Source organism: Dreissena polymorpha, chromosome 2, assembly GCF_020536995.1.
Source record: "Dreissena polymorpha isolate Duluth1 chromosome 2, UMN_Dpol_1.0, whole genome shotgun sequence".
NCBI lineage: Eukaryota > Metazoa > Mollusca > Bivalvia > Myida > Dreissenidae > Dreissena > Dreissena polymorpha.
This window is the reverse complement of record NC_068356.1, coordinates 123,384,235-123,402,721: the sequence shown is the minus strand read 5'-3', so window position 1 is coordinate 123,402,721 and position 18,487 is coordinate 123,384,235. Positions and strand designations below refer to the sequence as shown.

At 36.5% G+C, this 18,487-nt stretch overlaps 1 protein-coding gene across 1 annotated transcript; it reads right to left on the bottom strand.

Moving 5' to 3' along the window:
* Positions 1 to 237: 237 nt before the first annotated feature.
* LOC127870042 (cytochrome P450 4V2-like) lies at positions 238 to 2,910 on the bottom strand. Its single transcript, XM_052412703.1, has 5 exons — positions 2,838 to 2,910; positions 2,402 to 2,595; positions 2,004 to 2,073; positions 773 to 899; positions 238 to 435 (listed from the first exon to the last, which is right to left on the bottom strand). The coding sequence occupies exons 2-5, from the start codon at positions 2,478 to 2,480 to the stop codon at positions 238 to 240; spliced, it is 474 nt and encodes a 157-aa protein (XP_052268663.1). The 5' UTR covers positions 2,481 to 2,595; positions 2,838 to 2,910.
* Positions 2,911 to 18,487: the final 15,577 nt, after the last annotated feature.

Below are 18,487 nucleotides of genomic sequence, written 5' to 3'. Positions count from 1 at the left end.
TTCCATCACTTTATAGTGCATGGAACCATAGATTCCCTCTATATTCAAACAAAGGAAGGTAGATTGAAGCCTCAATCAACAAATAAAGTGTATTTTCAAAGTGCTTCATTTGTCATGGTAGTGCCACTACAACCTGGGAACAGAAAAGTATTCACCTCCTCTTGAGTATTAAGGAATTTATTGATGCCCATTGAAGACATATGAAGATTATTATAATTCTAAGAGCCATGACATACCTCAAACATGAATGTATCCACTCCTCTCTGATGTCGAGGAATGAGAGTCGCTTCCTTCAGATGACGTACACACAGCATGTCCAGAAGGCCAGTCGCTGTTTCTGTCCCCTGCTGAGTCCTGTTCGCTCAGCATTTGCTCCATCGTTATCTTTGTTTTGGTCATACCTCTTCCAGAACTCATGTGCCTCTCTTTGATAACCTTTAAAACGGCATATAACCGCTAGTATAGAATTATATTTTCAACCATTTGATAAAACAATACTTTGTTTTACAAAATCAGATTATATTGTATATTATTTTAAAATGTAAGTTAATTTTATAATAAAAATTTGACGTTTGTAAAGGACCACTTTGTTTTACCAAATCAGATTATATGTATATTATTTTAAAATGTAAGTTAATTTTATAATATAATTTGACGTTTGTAAAGGCCCTTGTAAAAAAAAAGTATTTTACTATTATCAACATGCATGTCAATTATACAATTATATCATGAATTATTTGAACAAATTTGCCCACATGCAGTCTTAACGCACCTTTTCAGTAAAACTGTGCAGTATGTTCAAGGACTCATCATACTTCTTGCCGGGTCCAATTAGTCGGAACAGAAAGTCTGGCCACAGCCAGGGGCTTCTCTGTCTAATGAATGTGTACTCAGATGCCCTGAAATGGAGGAAAGTGTGAACTCAGATGCCCTGAAATGGAGAAAAGTGTGAACTTGTATGCCCTGAAATGGAGGAAAGTGTGTACTCAGATGAACTGAACTGGAGGAAAGTGTGTACTCAGAGGCCCTGAAATGAAGGAAAGTGTGTACTCAGATGCCCTGAAATGGAGGAAAGTGCGTACTCAGAGGCCCTGAAATGGAGGAAAGTGTGTACTCAGAGAGCCCTGAAATGAAGGAAAGTGTGTACTCAGAGGCCCTGAAATGGAGGAGTGTGTACTCAGAGGCCCTGAAATGGAGGAAAGTGTGTACTCAGAGGCCTTGAAATGAAGGAAAGTGTGTACTCAGATGAACTGAACTGGAGGAAAGTGTGTACTCAGAGGCCCTGAAATGAAGGAAAGTGTGTACTCAGAGGCCCTGAAATGGAGGAAAGTGTGTACTCAGAGGCCCTGAAATGAAGGAAAGTGTGTACTCAGAGGCCCTGAAATGGAGGAAAGTGTGAACTCAAAGGCCCTTTAATGTGGTACAATGTGTACTCAGAGGCCCTGAAATGTATGACAGTGTTTACTCAGAGGCCCTAAAATGTTTGTACAATGTGTACTTGGACGCATGAAAAGTGGGACAGAGTACACTCAAATGCCCTGAAAAGTAGAACGGTGTGTACTCTGGAGCAATTAAAAATAAGACAGTGTGTACATTGAAGAAATGAAAAGTTGGACAGTATGTACTAAGAGGCCCTGAGCTTGCTGTGATACATAGGATGTGGAGTCCACCTAGGGAATGGGAGGTCAAAAGTACGATCCACACATTGGGAGGGTTCTTTCAAGCTCCCCAAAAGACACCAAGTACTGGTTCTATCAAGGAAACAGACTTAAGAGCTTTTCAATAATCCTCAGACTTTTGATATAAGCGAGCTAAAATATGTCTTAAAAATCATCACAGGTCATTATCAGTTATAATTCATATTTTGTAATAAGTATTGCTACAAGAAAGTTCAAAAGCTAGTTTACAATGGACTGATTCAAGGATAGGTCAATCCTGTTAAATCTCTAAGTAAAGATGGCGGGAGTATTATCACAAACTTTTCATCAGCATAATTGGTATACCTGTAAACTGCCTGCACGTAATCAGAGTCACTGTTCAGTTGGGCATTCACACTGCGACCCATTGCAGTCTCTGAGGTAAAGTAATGTTGATTATTTTACAGTTCTTAGGATAATTTGTAGGCTTTATTTTTGTAGAATGTCAACTTGCATTTTCATTTGAGAAAAGAGCAAACATCTTTTTTACAAACACTTAATGATAATGGTAATAATACAAGTTTATAATAAGAGACCTCAGTGAGTCTTGATGGAACTTAAGATTTCAATGTTTTCCATAAGAAGTTGTTAAGAGTATGTACACTGTTCAGCAACAAATTATCTGAAACATGTAAACAACAATCCCTGTACTTATTGCCACTTTTGTTAAGATAATATGTACTTTTAATAAAAATTGTGTTTACCGCAAATGATATCCAGAGCACAAAGTGTGATATCGTTGAAAACGTTAACTGTTGTTTTCCCATCTGCTAGCCCCCGCATTTTCTCTAAAAGAACTTTGCTCTGGTCGTTGAATACACTGACAAAATCGTTGAGAATTTTGAAGTGAAAAGTTGGTGTAAGCAACTTCCTTCTTGACTTCCATTTGTCACCAGTGCTACAAACATAAACTGTTGTTATCTTGTACATATTTTATTTAGCAAGTGTACTGTTCTACAGTAGGTAGTTTTCAATTCCCTTTGCTTTTGTTTTATAACAATTTAATCAATTGATGTTTTTATGCATAATATTATTATATAATATTTGCTACAAAAAAGAAAAACAGTAATTATTGTGATACAATATACTATGTTATACATTTTTCTTGTTAATTACATGTCAAACTATTGCTTGGTCTACCAGTAAAACCTTGTGGGTGTTTGTTATAAAGAAAAAGTTTTCCCATTTTATTCCATTATCTTTTTCTCTGTCACTGGTTATTACAGTGTAATGATGCACATTGTTGGTATAAAATTATTTTAAGAATGAGACATGTTAACTGTTATCTATCAGACTTCATATGTCACAACATTCTTCACTTGACTGTCTGTAATCACGTACAAAACAAATACAGATAATCACACAATTTTATGAAGATTATCAATATGAATGCCTCTACATTTATGGAAATTAGCCAAAGGGAGTGCATCTTTAATCCAAGCAGTAATATTGAAATGACTTGCAGGGTTTGCATAAACATAATTATTATTTAATCAAACTAGTTTCAGATACTCAATTTATCCAACTTCTGTCTTAAATTTCCCTTACAGCATTGCCATTTAAAAAGTGCACCAGACTCTTTACTTAAGCAGTGCATATAATTGCTGCAACTTCATTTTTACATTTAAAAGCGAACAACAGCCTTTAATGACACAGTATTTCACATTAGAGTGAGTTTTGGACCTGGAACTAATAAATCAACACACCATACCTGGTCAGTAACCAGTGCCCAACCATGGATGCAAGAAATTGTAGTCAGAAGCCTTGTCCAGATGTTTGGTACTGTTCATCAGAGGCTAGAAAAGATGCAAAGTGTTTTATTTCCATACATTATTATTTTCATGTTATTACACAGGGTTTTACATTGTATTTTATTATTAAATGGTCATGACTTATTTTCATTAAATAATTATGGAAAGGCAGAACAGTAAAAACCATTTTAGAGTTTATCAGACACAGTGTTATAAAGTTAAAATCTTGTCACACTGTTTGAAAGTTATGCTACCATGCTTTTTGCCTAGAATGTTTTCAAAATTTTAGCTTATTATAAGCTTCTACTGAAGACTTGTAGCAATAATACTCAAAATTGGAAAGACAACATAACTCCCATTTTGATGAGTACTGGGCCTGTATTCACCAAACCATTCTTAGACTTGAGAATAAAGAATTGTCTAAGAACCTAGAAAAATGCGCTCAGTTTTGAATATATACAAGCTACCACTGGTGATAATGTCATTCACAAATGTTTTTAAGAATAATGATGTATATAGGGGTGGTTAATAACAAGTTTTTCACAAAGTTAAAGAAATTCTTGAATATTCTAATTTAAAGAATTTTTTGATTGTTAGACTTAAGTCTAAGAATTGTTTGGTGAATACGGGCCCTGGAATCTTTTTAGAATCCAGGACATGTATTCAACACCACATAAAAAATTCTTAGTCTTAGACTCATAAAAATACCTCAGAGTTTGCACATTACCGGTATTAGGCTAAAAAAAACGTTTATATCATGAACATATTGTTCTAATAGAGATTTACCGGTATATACTTATAGGTGTTAACTGTCATGCTAGACTTGACTTTCACGTGGTTTTAGTACATTACAGTATAAGAATATTCTTTATTTGAGTCGTGTTCTGAGAAAACTGGGCATAATGCATGTGCGTATAGTGTCATCCCAGATTAGCCTGTGCAGTCTGCACAGGCTAATCAGGGACGACACTTTCCGCTTTTATGGTATTTTTAGTTTCAAGGAAGTCTCTCCTTACTGAAAATCGAGTTTATGGGGAAAGTGTCGTCCCTGATAAGCCTGTGCGGACTGTCAGAAAAAGGCTCACATTTAGACTTAAGTCTAAGAATTGATTGTTTATTATGGGCTTAATTACCTCTGCTTCTTCTGGACTGCAAACTAATATCAACGGGTGACCGCCCAATCAACAACCGGAAGACTTAAGGTGGGAGTACTCTTTCATAAACTCAAAGAGTTGTCGTGTGAAATCTAAAAAGAAGCAAAACACTAAATTAATCTGTTGTAAAAAGTATGTAAAGCAGCTATTACGATGATCAGATCCTTAAAAATTAAAACCTAAAACATATCAATTTTGTTGGTACAAAATTGTTTCAAATATGTAACAATCATATAACACATAATTAGACATAGCATATATTTGGTTGTATATTTCAATACCTCTAATCTAAATGAAAACAAGAGATGTGTTTGTCAGAAACACAATGCCCCCTTCTGCGCCGCTTTGATTTGAAATTTTTGTTTGACTATATCCCTTTGGATTATATCATTTGGCAGGTACAGATCATTTTCACAAGGGAAGTAATTTTTTATATTACTTCCCTTGTGAAAATGATCTGTACCTACCAAATGAAAAATATAAATTATCTCCCTTTAAAGCTTGTTACTTCCCTTGGATTTGTTTTTTTTTATTTTGACCTTGAAGTATGACCTTGACCTTTCACCACTCAAAATGTGCAGCTCCATGAGATACACATGCATGGCATACCAAATATCAAGTTGCTATCTTCAATATTGCAAAAGCTATGGCCAATTTTAAAGTTTTCGGACGGACAGACAGAGTGACAGACGGATGGACAGTTCAAATGCTATATGCCACCCATCCGGGGGCATAAAAAAAGATTGGTAGAATCAGTCTTATAGATAGATGTACTAGAAATGTTTATCATGTGTTAAAAATAAAAAAAAATATGCATATCAGTTAATGAATGTTAATAAATAATGAACAAATAACAATTGTTTTGATGGATCAGTTTCAAATCTGTAACAAATCTTGAACAATCAGGTAAATGTATTAGTTAGGAAGTGCTAATAAATCATTAAAATATTGGATTTTAGATTGGCAACAAATCGGGTTAATGAATCAGTAACAAATCATAAACAATCTTATAAAGAAATCAGAACAAATACAAATAATCCGACTTACCAATCCCTCATAAATTATATAATAATATGACTACAAATCATCATATTGTTTATCAATTGGATCAGACTATTGCTAATTTAAAGTCAACAAACTTTAATAAATACAGGATGAAAACAAGAGCTGTCTCCATCGGAAGACATACGGATGATATGCCCCCGAAAAACGCTTTTTCGAAACCTAACGAATAGTTTGAAACCTAAACGCAGACCCTAAGTTCAAGGTCAAGGTCAAAGGGGTCAACATTTTTTTGCGTATGGAAAGGCCTTGTTCATATACACATGCATACCAAATATGAAGGTTGCATCTGAAGCAACGTAGAAGTTATGAGCATTTTTCGAAACCTAAACGCATAAGTGTGATGGAAGGACAGACAGACAGCCGGACAGTGCGATCACTATATGTCCTCCTTCGGGGGCATAATAAAAACATTGATGACAAAGAATCTACACCTAGATACTGACAAATACAGTTTTAGATGTATATAGCATGTAGAAACATGTACACAAGATTTGATCATGGTTGCAATGCAAACACTTTTTATGAATTGACTTAGTTATACAACATTTAACCCTGATGTGATGTATATTCCAGTAAAAAATGTGAGTCAGTGTCAATTAAATTGGTTTATACAAACTAACCCTAGTACAGTACTATACTGGAGGAAATATACTTATTGTTTTTTGTTATAATGAACTCATTAAATATGCATACAACATAATTATAAAGAAGTTAAAATACCAACCTCCATAACTACATATATTATATTTTATGACATCACATCGCTTAAGTCTTCACAAATCTCATTCACAACAAAAACATTTGTTTATATGCTACCAAATGTTTTCAATGCCGTGTTGTAAATATCAGAATACCGGTAAGTATTTTAAGATAAAATGTATACACAATTAAAGCTTGTAAATGCTTAAAAATGCAATTTCAGCATAAAAGTTGCTTACTCTTTGATCTAATTTTCAAATGCAAAGGTAAACATCCTGTGCTGGAATGGACCAATAGTGTAGCAGACATATGAATTAAAGCGTACATTGCTTTTCAGATACTCTGTAAATCCCATGACGTCAAACCTGTACGTGTTTCTAATTATTAATTTATGAATTGGCAACAAATTAGGAATATTAACAAATAAAACTAGAAATGAGTAATTCCAAAATTGTTCTCTATTTAATCATGATTTTTTTATTATTTTTACAGCTTTGTTTGGTCTGGGTTACAAGAAAGTTTTAAGTAATATAAGTGCTGTTTTTTTCTTGTTTGTATTGGCATTGTGTGCATTGCAGAAGAAAGTTTAATATCAGACATGAAGAGTTTTATTTCTGGCAACTGTGTCAAATGTTTAGGGCATACTTCAGTTGCAATTATGCAAACAGGTTTTATTGAGGGCTTGTAAGTGACCTTAAATATGCATAGCATACATCAACAATTATAATCATCAAAAGTTAAAACTAGAAATGGCACGAAAGAGGCCGACGCTTATCCCCACGCCGCATGTTTGACCCAGGGGGCGCCCCAGGGTTGGTAATGGGGCCATGCATAGTTGAGATTGACCGTATTGTCATAAGAGATGTTCAGTATCAATTGGAAGTAAATCGGTGTAGAAATGAAGAAGTTAATGTAAAATAACATAAAACAAGAGATGTGTTAGTCAGAAACACAATGTCCCCTACTGTGTCGCTTTGATTTAATAATATTTTTTTATCATTTAGCAGGTTTATTAATTACCTCCCTTTAAAGCTTATTACTTCCCATGGATTTGTTTTTTTTATCTTTGACCTTGAATGATGACCTTGACCTTTCAACACTGAATATGTGCAGCTCCATGAGATACACATGCATGCCAAATATCAAGTTGCTATCTTCAATATTGCAAAAGTTATGGCCAATGTTAAAGTACATAAAATAAAAAAATGAGTGAAAATCTCTGACCCGGCCCCACCCCAACCCCCATAACTTTTGACCCAGGGGTCAGATCAAAATTCCAAATAGTGCAGGGTCGCACATATGCTCATAGCTACCATGTGTGTAAGTTTCAAGGTTCTAGTGCTTATAGTATAGGAGGAGATGGTGGCCTGGACGGACGGATGGACAGATGGACGGCGGAGATAACCACAATATCCAAATTTTACATGAGATCTGATTGCATAATGTCTAAACTCAAACCTGAAAAATGGTCCTATTAAATTGGTGAACAGAACACTCACTTTAGTGTACATGTATCTTGCCTCTCAATGACCCTGATAGAATTACACAATCACAGACCCATTTACTTAATCCCAATGTGTGTTTGCCTTGTCACAAAAAAGCGAAAAATCCCAAGCTCAAACAGGGAATTTAACCAAGGTCTTCAATAACCAGAGAGCTGTCTAGCTAGCCCAGTGGTTGGTACGCTCGCTTCTGATGATGTAGGCAACTCAAGTTCAGTTCCTATTCCCAGCAGCATGTAAGTTTGGCTGGTGGTCACCATACCTGACAGGTGGGGTTTCCTTCAGGTATGCTATATGTTGATTGAGTTGTGGGTAATTTTCATAAAGTGATTACATCACAAATATTATATAAATTTAAGACAATTAATCATTATAAACATTATTATTAACATTTGTTCTTTATATTTGTTGCTTTTTTCCCAAAAGTTTATCATCAGAAATAATAATAAACTAGAAATGGCGCTGCCTCGGCCGACACGTACATGTATCCCCACACCGCATGTTGTTAGTAATGTCATCCAGTTAAATTTCAAAGTCATGCATATTTTCAATTCCCCGTAATCAACAATGAATTATGATGTAAATCAGTGAAAAAATAAGAGGGCCTGAAAGGCCCAAAGTCGCTCACCTGAGACAACAAGATATTATTTGGATAAATCTTCTGACCAAGTTTCACGAAGATCGGAAAATAAATGTGGCCTCTAGAGTGTTAACAAGGTTTTACTATAGCCATATGAAGAAAAATGCCCGGCCCCCTGGCAGCCATGTTTTTCAACCAACTGGCATCATTTTTGAACTCGTCCAAGATATTTTTGGGATGAATCTTCTGACCAAGTTTCATGAAGATCGGACAGTAAATGTGGCCTCTAGAGTGTTAACAAGATTTTGCTATAGCCATATAATGAAAAATGCCCCGCCCCTTGGAAGCCATTTTTTTCAAGCAAACATAATTATTTTCAAACTCATCGAAGATATCATTGAGACCAATCTTCAGACCAAATTTTAGGAAGATTGGACAATAAATGTGGCCTCTAGAGTGTTAACAAGGTTTTACTATAGCCATATATAGCCATTTAAGGAAAAATGCCCCACCCCTGGTGGCCATGTTTTTAAAGCAACCAAAACCATTTTTGAACTCATTCAAGATATCATTGAGACAAATCTTCAGACCAAGTTTCATGATGATCGGAAAATAAATGTGACCTCTAGAGTGTTAACAAGGTTTTACTATAGCCATATAGAAGGAAAATAGCCCCGCCCCTGTGGTGGCCATGTTTTTCAACCAACCCGCATCATTTTTAAACTCTTCCAAAATAATATTGGGATGAATCTTCTGACCGAGTTTCATGAAGATCGGACTATAAATGTGGTCTCTAGAGTGTTAACAAGATTTTACTATAGCCTTATATATCCATATAAGGAAAAATGCCCGCCCCTTGGCGGCCATGTTTTATAAATTAACAAAACTTACTATAATATGAAAGCAATATCTGAAGGGACACATGCACCAAAAAGGAAAGAAATATCTGAAGGGACACGGTAGTAATGAGCCTTTTTCGAATCGTGGTCGCAGATTTCGAAACATGAACACTGACCTCATGTTCAAGGTCAAGGTAACAGGGGTAAAAAATTGTATGCACATAGAAACTTGTTGTCTAGATACACATGCATACCAAATTTGAATGCAATATCTGAAGGGACACAGTAGTTATGAGCCTTTTTCAAATCACTGTCGCAGATTTCGAACTCAATTGGTGAATAAATGAACAAGTTATGTTGAAACAAAATTTTGGGTGGGCGTGGTCTATGTGGGCGGGGCGGCCCAGGGTTGGTAATGGGGCAATGTATAGTTGAGATTGACCGTATTGTCATAAGAGAAGTTCAGTATGAATAAGAAGTGAATCTGTGTAGAAATGAAGAGGTTATAGTAAAAGGCAATTTTGGGTGGATGCGGCGTATGTGCGCGGAGCCCTGGGATGGGTAATGTGGACATGGATGGTGGAGATAGACAGTGTTGTCATAAGAGATGTTCGGTATTAATTTCAAGTCAATTAGTGAATAAATGAAGAAGTTATGTTTGAAAAAAATTGGGTGGGCGTGGTCTATGTGGGCGGGGCGCCCCAGGGTTCGTAATGGGGCCATGCATAGTTGAGATTGACCGTATTGTCATAAGAGAAGTTCAGTATCAATTAGAAGTGAATCGGTGTAGAAATGAAGAAGTTAAGTAAAAGGCAATTTGGGTGGGTGTGGCCTATGTAGGTGGGGCGCCCCAGGGTTGGTAATGGGGCTATGCATAGTTGAGATTGACTGTATTGTCATAAGAATAGTTCAGTATCAATTAGAAGTGAATCGGTGTAGAAATGAAGAAATAATAGCAAAAGGCAATTTTGGGTGGGTGTGGCCTATTTGGGCGGGGTGCCCCAGGGTTGGTAATTGGGCGATGCATAGTTGAGATTGACCGTATTGTCATTAGAGAAGTTCAGTATAAATTAGAAGTGGATCCGTGTAGAAATGAAGAGGTTATAGTAAAAGGCAATTTTGGGTGGGTGTGGCCCATGTGGGTGGAGCGCCTCAGTGTTGGTAATGGGGCCATGCATAGTTGAGATTGACCGTATTGTCATGCATAGATGAGATTGACCGTATTGTCATAAGAGAATTTCAGTATCAATTTGAAGTGAATCAGTGTAGAAATGAAGAAATTATAGTAAAAGGCAATTTTGGGTGGGTGTGGTCTATGTGGGCGGGGCGCCCCAGGGTTGGTAATGGGGCCATGCATAGTTGAGATTAACTGTATTGTCATAAGAGAGGTTTAGTATCAATTTGAAGTAAATGGGTGCAGAAATGAAGAAGTTAACGTAAAATAACAAAAAAATGAGTGAAAATCTCTGACACGGCCCCGCCCCAACCCCCATAACTTTTGACCCAGGGGTCAGATCAAAATTCCAAATAGTGCAGGGTCGCACATATGCTCATAGCTACCATGTGAGTAAGTTTCAAGGTTCTAGTGCTTATAGTGTAGGAGGAGATAGTGGCCAGGACGGACAGACAGACAGACGGTGGAGATAACCACAATATCACAACGCTTTTCAAAAAGCATGGGGATAATAATCGATTGTCTTGATAGTGTCAAACTGCCATCCTGAAAATGTTTTCTTGTTGAGCCGTGTATTCTGATTGGCTATTCTAATTTCAAGATTTGCATATCTATAAATAGCCTTAAAACTGATATTGCAGAGAAGAGTAACTTCTTGTGAAACAAGAGCTGTCAGAGGACAGCACGCTCGACTATTCGAGTGCTTGACAGTATAATGTAAGCCATCATGGAGAGGGGGGGTGGGAGAGGGGGGTATATTCAAAATAAGAAAAAAAAAATGGGGGTGGGGGGTTGGGGGGGGGGGGGGTGGGAGAGGGGGGTATAGTGTGGGTGTGTGATCATTTAATAAATGATCTTTCAAAAATAAGAAGAAGAAAAAAAAGGGGGGGGTTCTGGAGGGGGGGGGGGGGCGTGGGGGATGGTTTGGGTGGAGTGCATTGTGGTATGTAAGGTAAGTGTTGTTTTGTCAAACTTTAACATAGATTTATCAAAAATATGCATATTCTAAGTATAAAAGGGGCCATTATTCTGTCAAAATGCTTGATACAGTTTTCTGCTCTTGTTTATAGGTTGGGGTCATGTTGGTTAACAAGTATGCAAAATATGAAAGCAATATGTCAAGGGACACAGGAAATATTTGGGGTAGTATGCAAACTTTAACATAGATTTATCAATAATATGCATATTCTAAGTATAAAAGGGGCAATAATTCTGTCAAAATGCTTGATACAGTTGTCTGCTTTTGTTTATAGGTTGGGGTCATGATTGTTAACAAGTATGCAAAATATGAAAGCAATATGTCAAAGGACACAGGAAATATTTGGGTTAGTACGCAAACTTTAACATAGATTTATCAATAATATGCATATTCTAAGTATAAAAGGGGCCATAATTCTGTCAAAATGCTTGATACAGTTGTCTGCTCTTGTTTATAGGTTGGGTTCATGATAGGAAACAAGTATGCAAAATATGAAAGCAATTATGTCAAAGGACATTGAAAATATTTGGGGTAGTACGCAAACTTTAACATTTGCACGTGAACGGACACGGGAACGGCAACGCCGACTCCGGGGTACACATGTAAGTAGGATAGCTCCACTTTATATTTCATATATAATAGTCGAGCTTAAAATGTCAACAGACGATGTAGTATGGAAAATAATTGTAAATAAACGATTTTGTGTTACTGAGGAACACTATATGAACAATTTATAAAAGAGGAAATATTTTATAAGAGCTCCGATGAATTACAATATTGACCTGTTTTTGTCGCATTTATGATAAGAAAAACGATGTTGACCTGGTCAAAACTATTTTTCTAACTGAGGAGCTGCGCCATGAGCGCATGATACGCCCGTCGTTCGCCAATGAAGTAGTAAGGTAATAAATAACCCTTTGAATCATTTTTTTACTTCAGTTTATTTTTATTTGAATACATGGTTTATTTTATAAGTACATGAGCATGGAGCGCCGTCTCCTTGACATTCATACCATATCTTTTTTTGAGTATATGTATGCATTTCTTTAGAGGATATGGAGTTGAAGTAAACCTGTTATAGATATTTTGACCAATAATAAAAGAGAAATGTAGATGGGTAAGTGGTAGTGTACAATCGGAATAGAAAAAAGCTCACCTTGTTCAATTTTTCAGGGATACTAAAAAAAAATATAAAAAAATCCATCGAAGGATATTTGAGCTACAGTAGGACATTCAATGAAATCACGAAATTTTGACGAACAAAGTCCCATAACTCTGGAACGACAATTCAGAATTCCGTCAAAAACGAAAGGGGATCAGGGTTTATCAATATTAAGATTGTGTTAAAATTTGAAGAAAATCTGTCAAAGGATATTTGACGTAGCGAACGACATTAACAGACGGACGGACGGACGGCTACGGTAGGACATTCAATGAAATCACGAAATTTTGACGAACAAAGTCCCATAACTCTGGAACGACAATTCAGAATTCCGTCAAAAACGAAAGGGGATCAGGGTTTATCAATATTAAGATTGTGTTGAAATTTGAAAAAAATCCATCGAAGGATATTTGAGCTACAGTAGGACATTCAATGAAATCACGAAATTTTGACGAACAAAGTCCCATAACTCTGGAACGACAATTCAGAATTCCGTCAAAAACGAAAGGGGATCAGGGTTTATCAATATTAAGATTGTGTTAAAATTTGAAGAAAATCTGTCAAAGGATATTTGACGTAGCGTACGACATTAACAGACGGACGGACGGACGGACAGACGGACGGACAGACGGACGGACGGACAGACGCGGGGTATACCATAATACGTCCCGTCATAGACTGCATAATTTTGGAACGTGTAATCACGTAATTTCGAGCGATCTCTTTAACCACGACTCTAAAAGAAACCAGGACTCAACAAGAAACTACCATACTCTGGCTTTCCTCCACAAAATAAAAGTTAAATTACTCTTTCAGTTTGAATAAAATGTGTTCAGTGAATCAATTTTTGTAAGCCTAATGCCTATTAAAATTGAGTACTCTCCCTTTTCAGAGTGACTATTTGACATCTCAATACCAGCCTGTTAACACGTGTGTAGTGGATGTTATTGATGGTGTTATGAACTTATGGAAATATAGGTTTTGCATGGTTAAACACTCTGTTAATGAATAATTATGACATGGATTTAACCGGAATGTGATACATTTTAGAAGGTAAATTGTTTATAGCTGAATTTGTTGCATTAATTCAGAAATTCTTTAACTCCGTTATTTAACCGCTTGATGCGCGGTAAACAGGAGAATAAGTTAATTAGGTACATGTAGGATTGCTAAGGCACACTCTGTATTCACACATAATGTAGCCTCTGGTTTGGAACAGACCTCATTAACTTTGACACTCTTATCGCTTGCTTAAGTGCTAGCTTAGTATTGTTAACAACAGCATGGCTGTTTGTAATGTTCTCCTATTAATATGAGGTCGATATCGGTAGATTACGTCTATTTGGATTATGTTTGATGGTGACCTTAGGTTTACCTTACTTTAGTCCAAATTTTTGACGCTCTTAAATATTAAGCTACTTTTTATATGGGTAATATTTGGAAATATTCCAAAGAATTTAGCCCATATAAAAAGTATCTCTAATTTCTAAATTCTTTGCGCGTCTTATAAATAAGACTAATCTTACTTCAGTTATATTTTATAAATTTACAAACCTTTTGGATTTCTTCGAAGCTGGTGTACATTACCAATAAGTGGTAAAGATACTGGACCACCAAGTCGATCCACATTACGTCGTATTTTCTCAAGCTTAAACAACCAGACGCTAAATAAAACAATTACTACTGCAAACAACACAATCGACAGAGCAACCATTTTGTCCGCTATCAGTACACTGTCATGTGACCAATCATGTGATCGGTATTGTCATAGTATTACTTCCCTTGAAAACGGTTAGATACGACTAAAGCCAATCATTCATTTTCCCGATAATAAACCAATCTCCGCTGTCGTTCCACGCTATCACATACAATCTATGCCATCACAAGAAAATCCTACCAGATATTAATATAATGTATTTGTTTGTTTATGAAAAGAACTATCATTTTCTTTTATATTTTCAAAATAGTGTATATAAGAAAAGGTTCTTACCAAAAAAAACATAAATAAAAATAACATTGAGAAAATTATTGTACCACGGCTCAGCAATCATCACGTGGTTGATTATGAATGCAGGGACTGGATCCAGCAATTCAGATCTCTGCGCGGAGGTTGAGCATTTAAACACATTTTCTTTTTCGTCAGTGCTAGCAATTTAAAGATAAATCTTTCATCGTATACACGTGACAATGATTTGTTTTTCGTTTATATCTTAATTGTAGAGAGCAATTTGCGACTTTCGCATGAGCAAAATGAAGCTGGCTGCGATTTATATTTCGTCAGTTTTAAATCTTCTTCTTTTGGTACAGCACTCCTTCTAAATAGAAGATTTTGTGGCGGCGCGATATTTAAATCTTATTGTACATATAATATATCAAAAATGCTGTCCGGCTAGCAAAGTGGTTGGTAAACTCACCTAGGCGACCCGGGTTCAATTCCGGTTCCCGGCAGCATGTGAGTTTTGTTCGTGTTCACCATACCGGACAGGTGGGGTAACCTCCGGGTACTGGATCCGGCTTCCCGCACCCCCACAAAACAAGACAACACCAAAATTGAAAAAAACATCGTTCAGTTTCGTGAGTCTAGTAAGTTTATTAGGCACTCCGCTGGGGCAAACTCCGGATCCACGCATAATGTAGCCTTTGGTTCGGAAAGAACCTCATAAATTGAAAATACCGGTACACACATCTAATTATTTTAAGCTCTATAGCATCAACGTGTTAGGTATACTGAGAACATTAAAATGTGTTTCCTGTTCCAGTACTGGGTGTCTGGGTGAAAGTTTTCAGAACGATGAAAGAGTGGGCATCGGGCCCGACCTTCTTCTTTCTTATTTCTAGGACTTAATCTTAGCGTAATCGTACTGCAAAATTGAACTCTTGTAGTTGTCAGTTTCGGACGAATGAAATTGTTAATAGTTAGGTTCTTACATATAGAAAGTGGTTGCGGAACTTAGATATGTTAAAAATGAAAAGGTCCATAAAATATTCAGAAAAGGGCTATCAAAATTACCGTCATGTCCCACATTTCAGAATAGACAAAAATTGGACATTTCGTCCAAAAATGAAACAGCCAGATCATCAAAATCCAAAATCGATAAGGAATTTCGTTAATTTAGAAATTCACAGAGTTACTGTAACATATACATTGTTAATTAATTTAACACCCAGATAACATGTATTGACACTAATGTGAACATTATTTAATATATAAAACAGTTCTTACTCCGTAACATAAATGTACGAGACGGGCGTTAAAAAACCTGTTTAGCTCGTGTTTGACATGCTTTTACCCATATTTAAACACTTTCTGGATATAGGCAATATTAAATGTATGATTAATGTCATAAATATTGAGTCAAATATGTGACTTCTAAAGCGGAAACAAGGTTTTGCTGGTGACCTAGTTTTTAGACACACGCGACAAAAATTTATCTCGTTTCAGATAATGTCAAGATAAACTTTTCGACCAAGTCATAAATAATTAATGTCTCTATAGTATTTTAAAGATATGATTGATTGGCCTAGTTTTTTGACGCACGTGACACAGATTCAATCTCAGATTTAAATCAGCAAATGTCATGTGGTAAATCCTTGAAAAAATGATTCAATTATAGTATTGTGCCAACTTGTTATTGGCATGTTTTAACTGTATTTTGTTATCCAACATGTTATTTACTGAAGATGCCAATATATCGTAATAGGAAATCTCCTGCATTTAATAAATACTCATACATACGCCCGTAATACCAAGAAGCTTTTCATTCTTAAAATGTTTGTCAAATGCGCAGTTTGTGTCTTTGTGTTTCTGTACGTGAAATCAGTGGCGAGCAGGGTTGAACGGGAGCTAGAATGCTCCCGGTTCCATTACGACGTAAAGACTCCTTGAGAAAATGGTTCGGATGGAGTTTAACGTGGAGCGCTTACAGCAAAGACTTGATAGCGTTTCAGGTCTGTCGGGACATTGGACGGTATGTAAAGACAAATAATAAGTAATTAAAATGTTACTCGGTAAAGATTATATCGATATCATATAATGCATTTTATTTATGTTATCAACGGTATAATGATACGTTGGCAATGATATTTGACTTGAAACATTATATTTATTTAGATTTTTTTTAAATTAAGTTTATAAATAAATGCCAGTACAAACCTCAAAAGTGGTGATTTTAACTTAATTAAAACAATATATCGGACAAATTTACACGTGTAATTGAAACGGTTCTGTGACATATATGGTGTTATTTATGTTGTTTACAACACATCAATCTTTGACAATTTAGAACAAATAGGACTTAACTAAAATGACTATAGGCTTCGAAGTGTAGGTTGATCTAAAAACACGAAGGGATCATCTATTAATTTGCAATGAGATTAACTCTGATTTAAACTTAAACATGTTTGTATGATACTGAACCTAGTGTTCTTTGTGTTAAAGACAATACTCAACTTACAGATGGAGTGAACGATCGTGTTAGATCCGTATGTACACGCTGGGGCCGAGATACGTGTCCGACAGGGTCTTCGTTCATCTATGATGGATTTGTGACAGGTTCCCACTATGCTCACACAGGAAGTGGCGTGAACTATATTTGTCTATCCAAGGAACCAAGATGGGCTAACGGAAATCCAACGGCATCGATCGTCGGATTGATATATGGTTCCGAATTCCAGACTACGTCGGCAAATATCTGGACGCATCTCCATGACAACGAGGTTCCTTGTGCAGCTAGTAAATCCAGAGGACCAACCAGGAAGGAATATTTGCTACGAAGGATGAAAACTTGAGTACCACGGATACCTGATGACAATGTTTCAAAGTCACGCCGGAAGCAAAGAATTTATCTGCGTAGATTCAGAGGCGACGGTTGCAGAAGGAAGCAGTTCGGCTGACCAGGACGGAGCCTTGCTGTATTTTGTAAAGGCTGTGTGCCACTAGTCACTCGGTGTTTCATCTACACATGTACACCATTTTAATTTTCTAACGCGTCATCTGGTTGGTTGTTCTCATTGTGTTGGCCAATGATATGGCGTTTTAGAACCGAGCATTCGATCGACAAAATATGACAGCAAAACACAGACATGTAGCGAGAAAGTCGAATTTAATTGAATATTTAAGTTATTAGCCGAGCAGGAGATCGGTTAGTAGTGTAATCTCGTTGCATTTACTGTCTTTTAACGAATCCAGTTGCATTTTGTCGGCAACTGCATGGGAACATGTGTGTTTTCGATGAAAAAGGTCACGTCCAGTGTTCCACAATCTTTCAGCAATAGGCATATAGTGCGTTTCATACCTTGTGTATATATAATAACTATACGAGGGTTATTTTTTCAAACTATGAATTTTTGTCAATATTCGTTGTTGAAAAGTCAAACCACACACAATACGTGTACATTTAACAATCTGGAACCTCTGAGGTAAGCTTGTGGGGGGGGTGGGGTAGGGTCCCGGGGGGGGGGGGGGCAAATTTATGATACTGCTGCCTGAGCGCTGATTTTGCAAATAAAAATCTACAAGTACAAACAAATAAGCACATGATCTAAATGCATTTATTTATTCATTTCAGATGATATATATATATAAACAATAAAACAGCATTAAGTTTACCTTGATGATCACAGACAGCTTGGACATCTATGCTGTGAAAGTCTTTCCGATTGACATATGAAGCTTCATCATCATGAGATGCCTGAATGCGGATGTGTGTTCCATCTATGCAGCCAATTTCATTCGGGAATCCAGCAACTGCATAAAAGCCTTGTTTAACTCTTTCCTTCTCCGCTGGTGATGGCCACACAACGAACTCATGCAAGTGCTTGATGATGGCATCCGTTACATTTTCAACAACTCTAGATACCGTACATTTGTGGAATCCTAGAGTGTC

Bases quoted from the DNA above. Each gene is read 5' to 3' on its own strand.
- LOC127870042 (XM_052412703.1), bottom strand. From the start codon at position 2,480: ATGCGGGGGCTAGCAGATGGGAAAACAACAGTTAACGTTTTCAACGAT. The intron at 900-2,003 runs GTATACCAATTA...CCTCCATTTCAG, and splicing joins TACGTGCAGGCAGTTTACAG to GGCATCTGAGTACACATTCA. The intron at 436-772 runs GTGCGTTAAGAC...GCCGTTTTAAAG, and splicing joins TGCACAGTTTTACTGAAAAG to GTTATCAAAGAGAGGCACAT.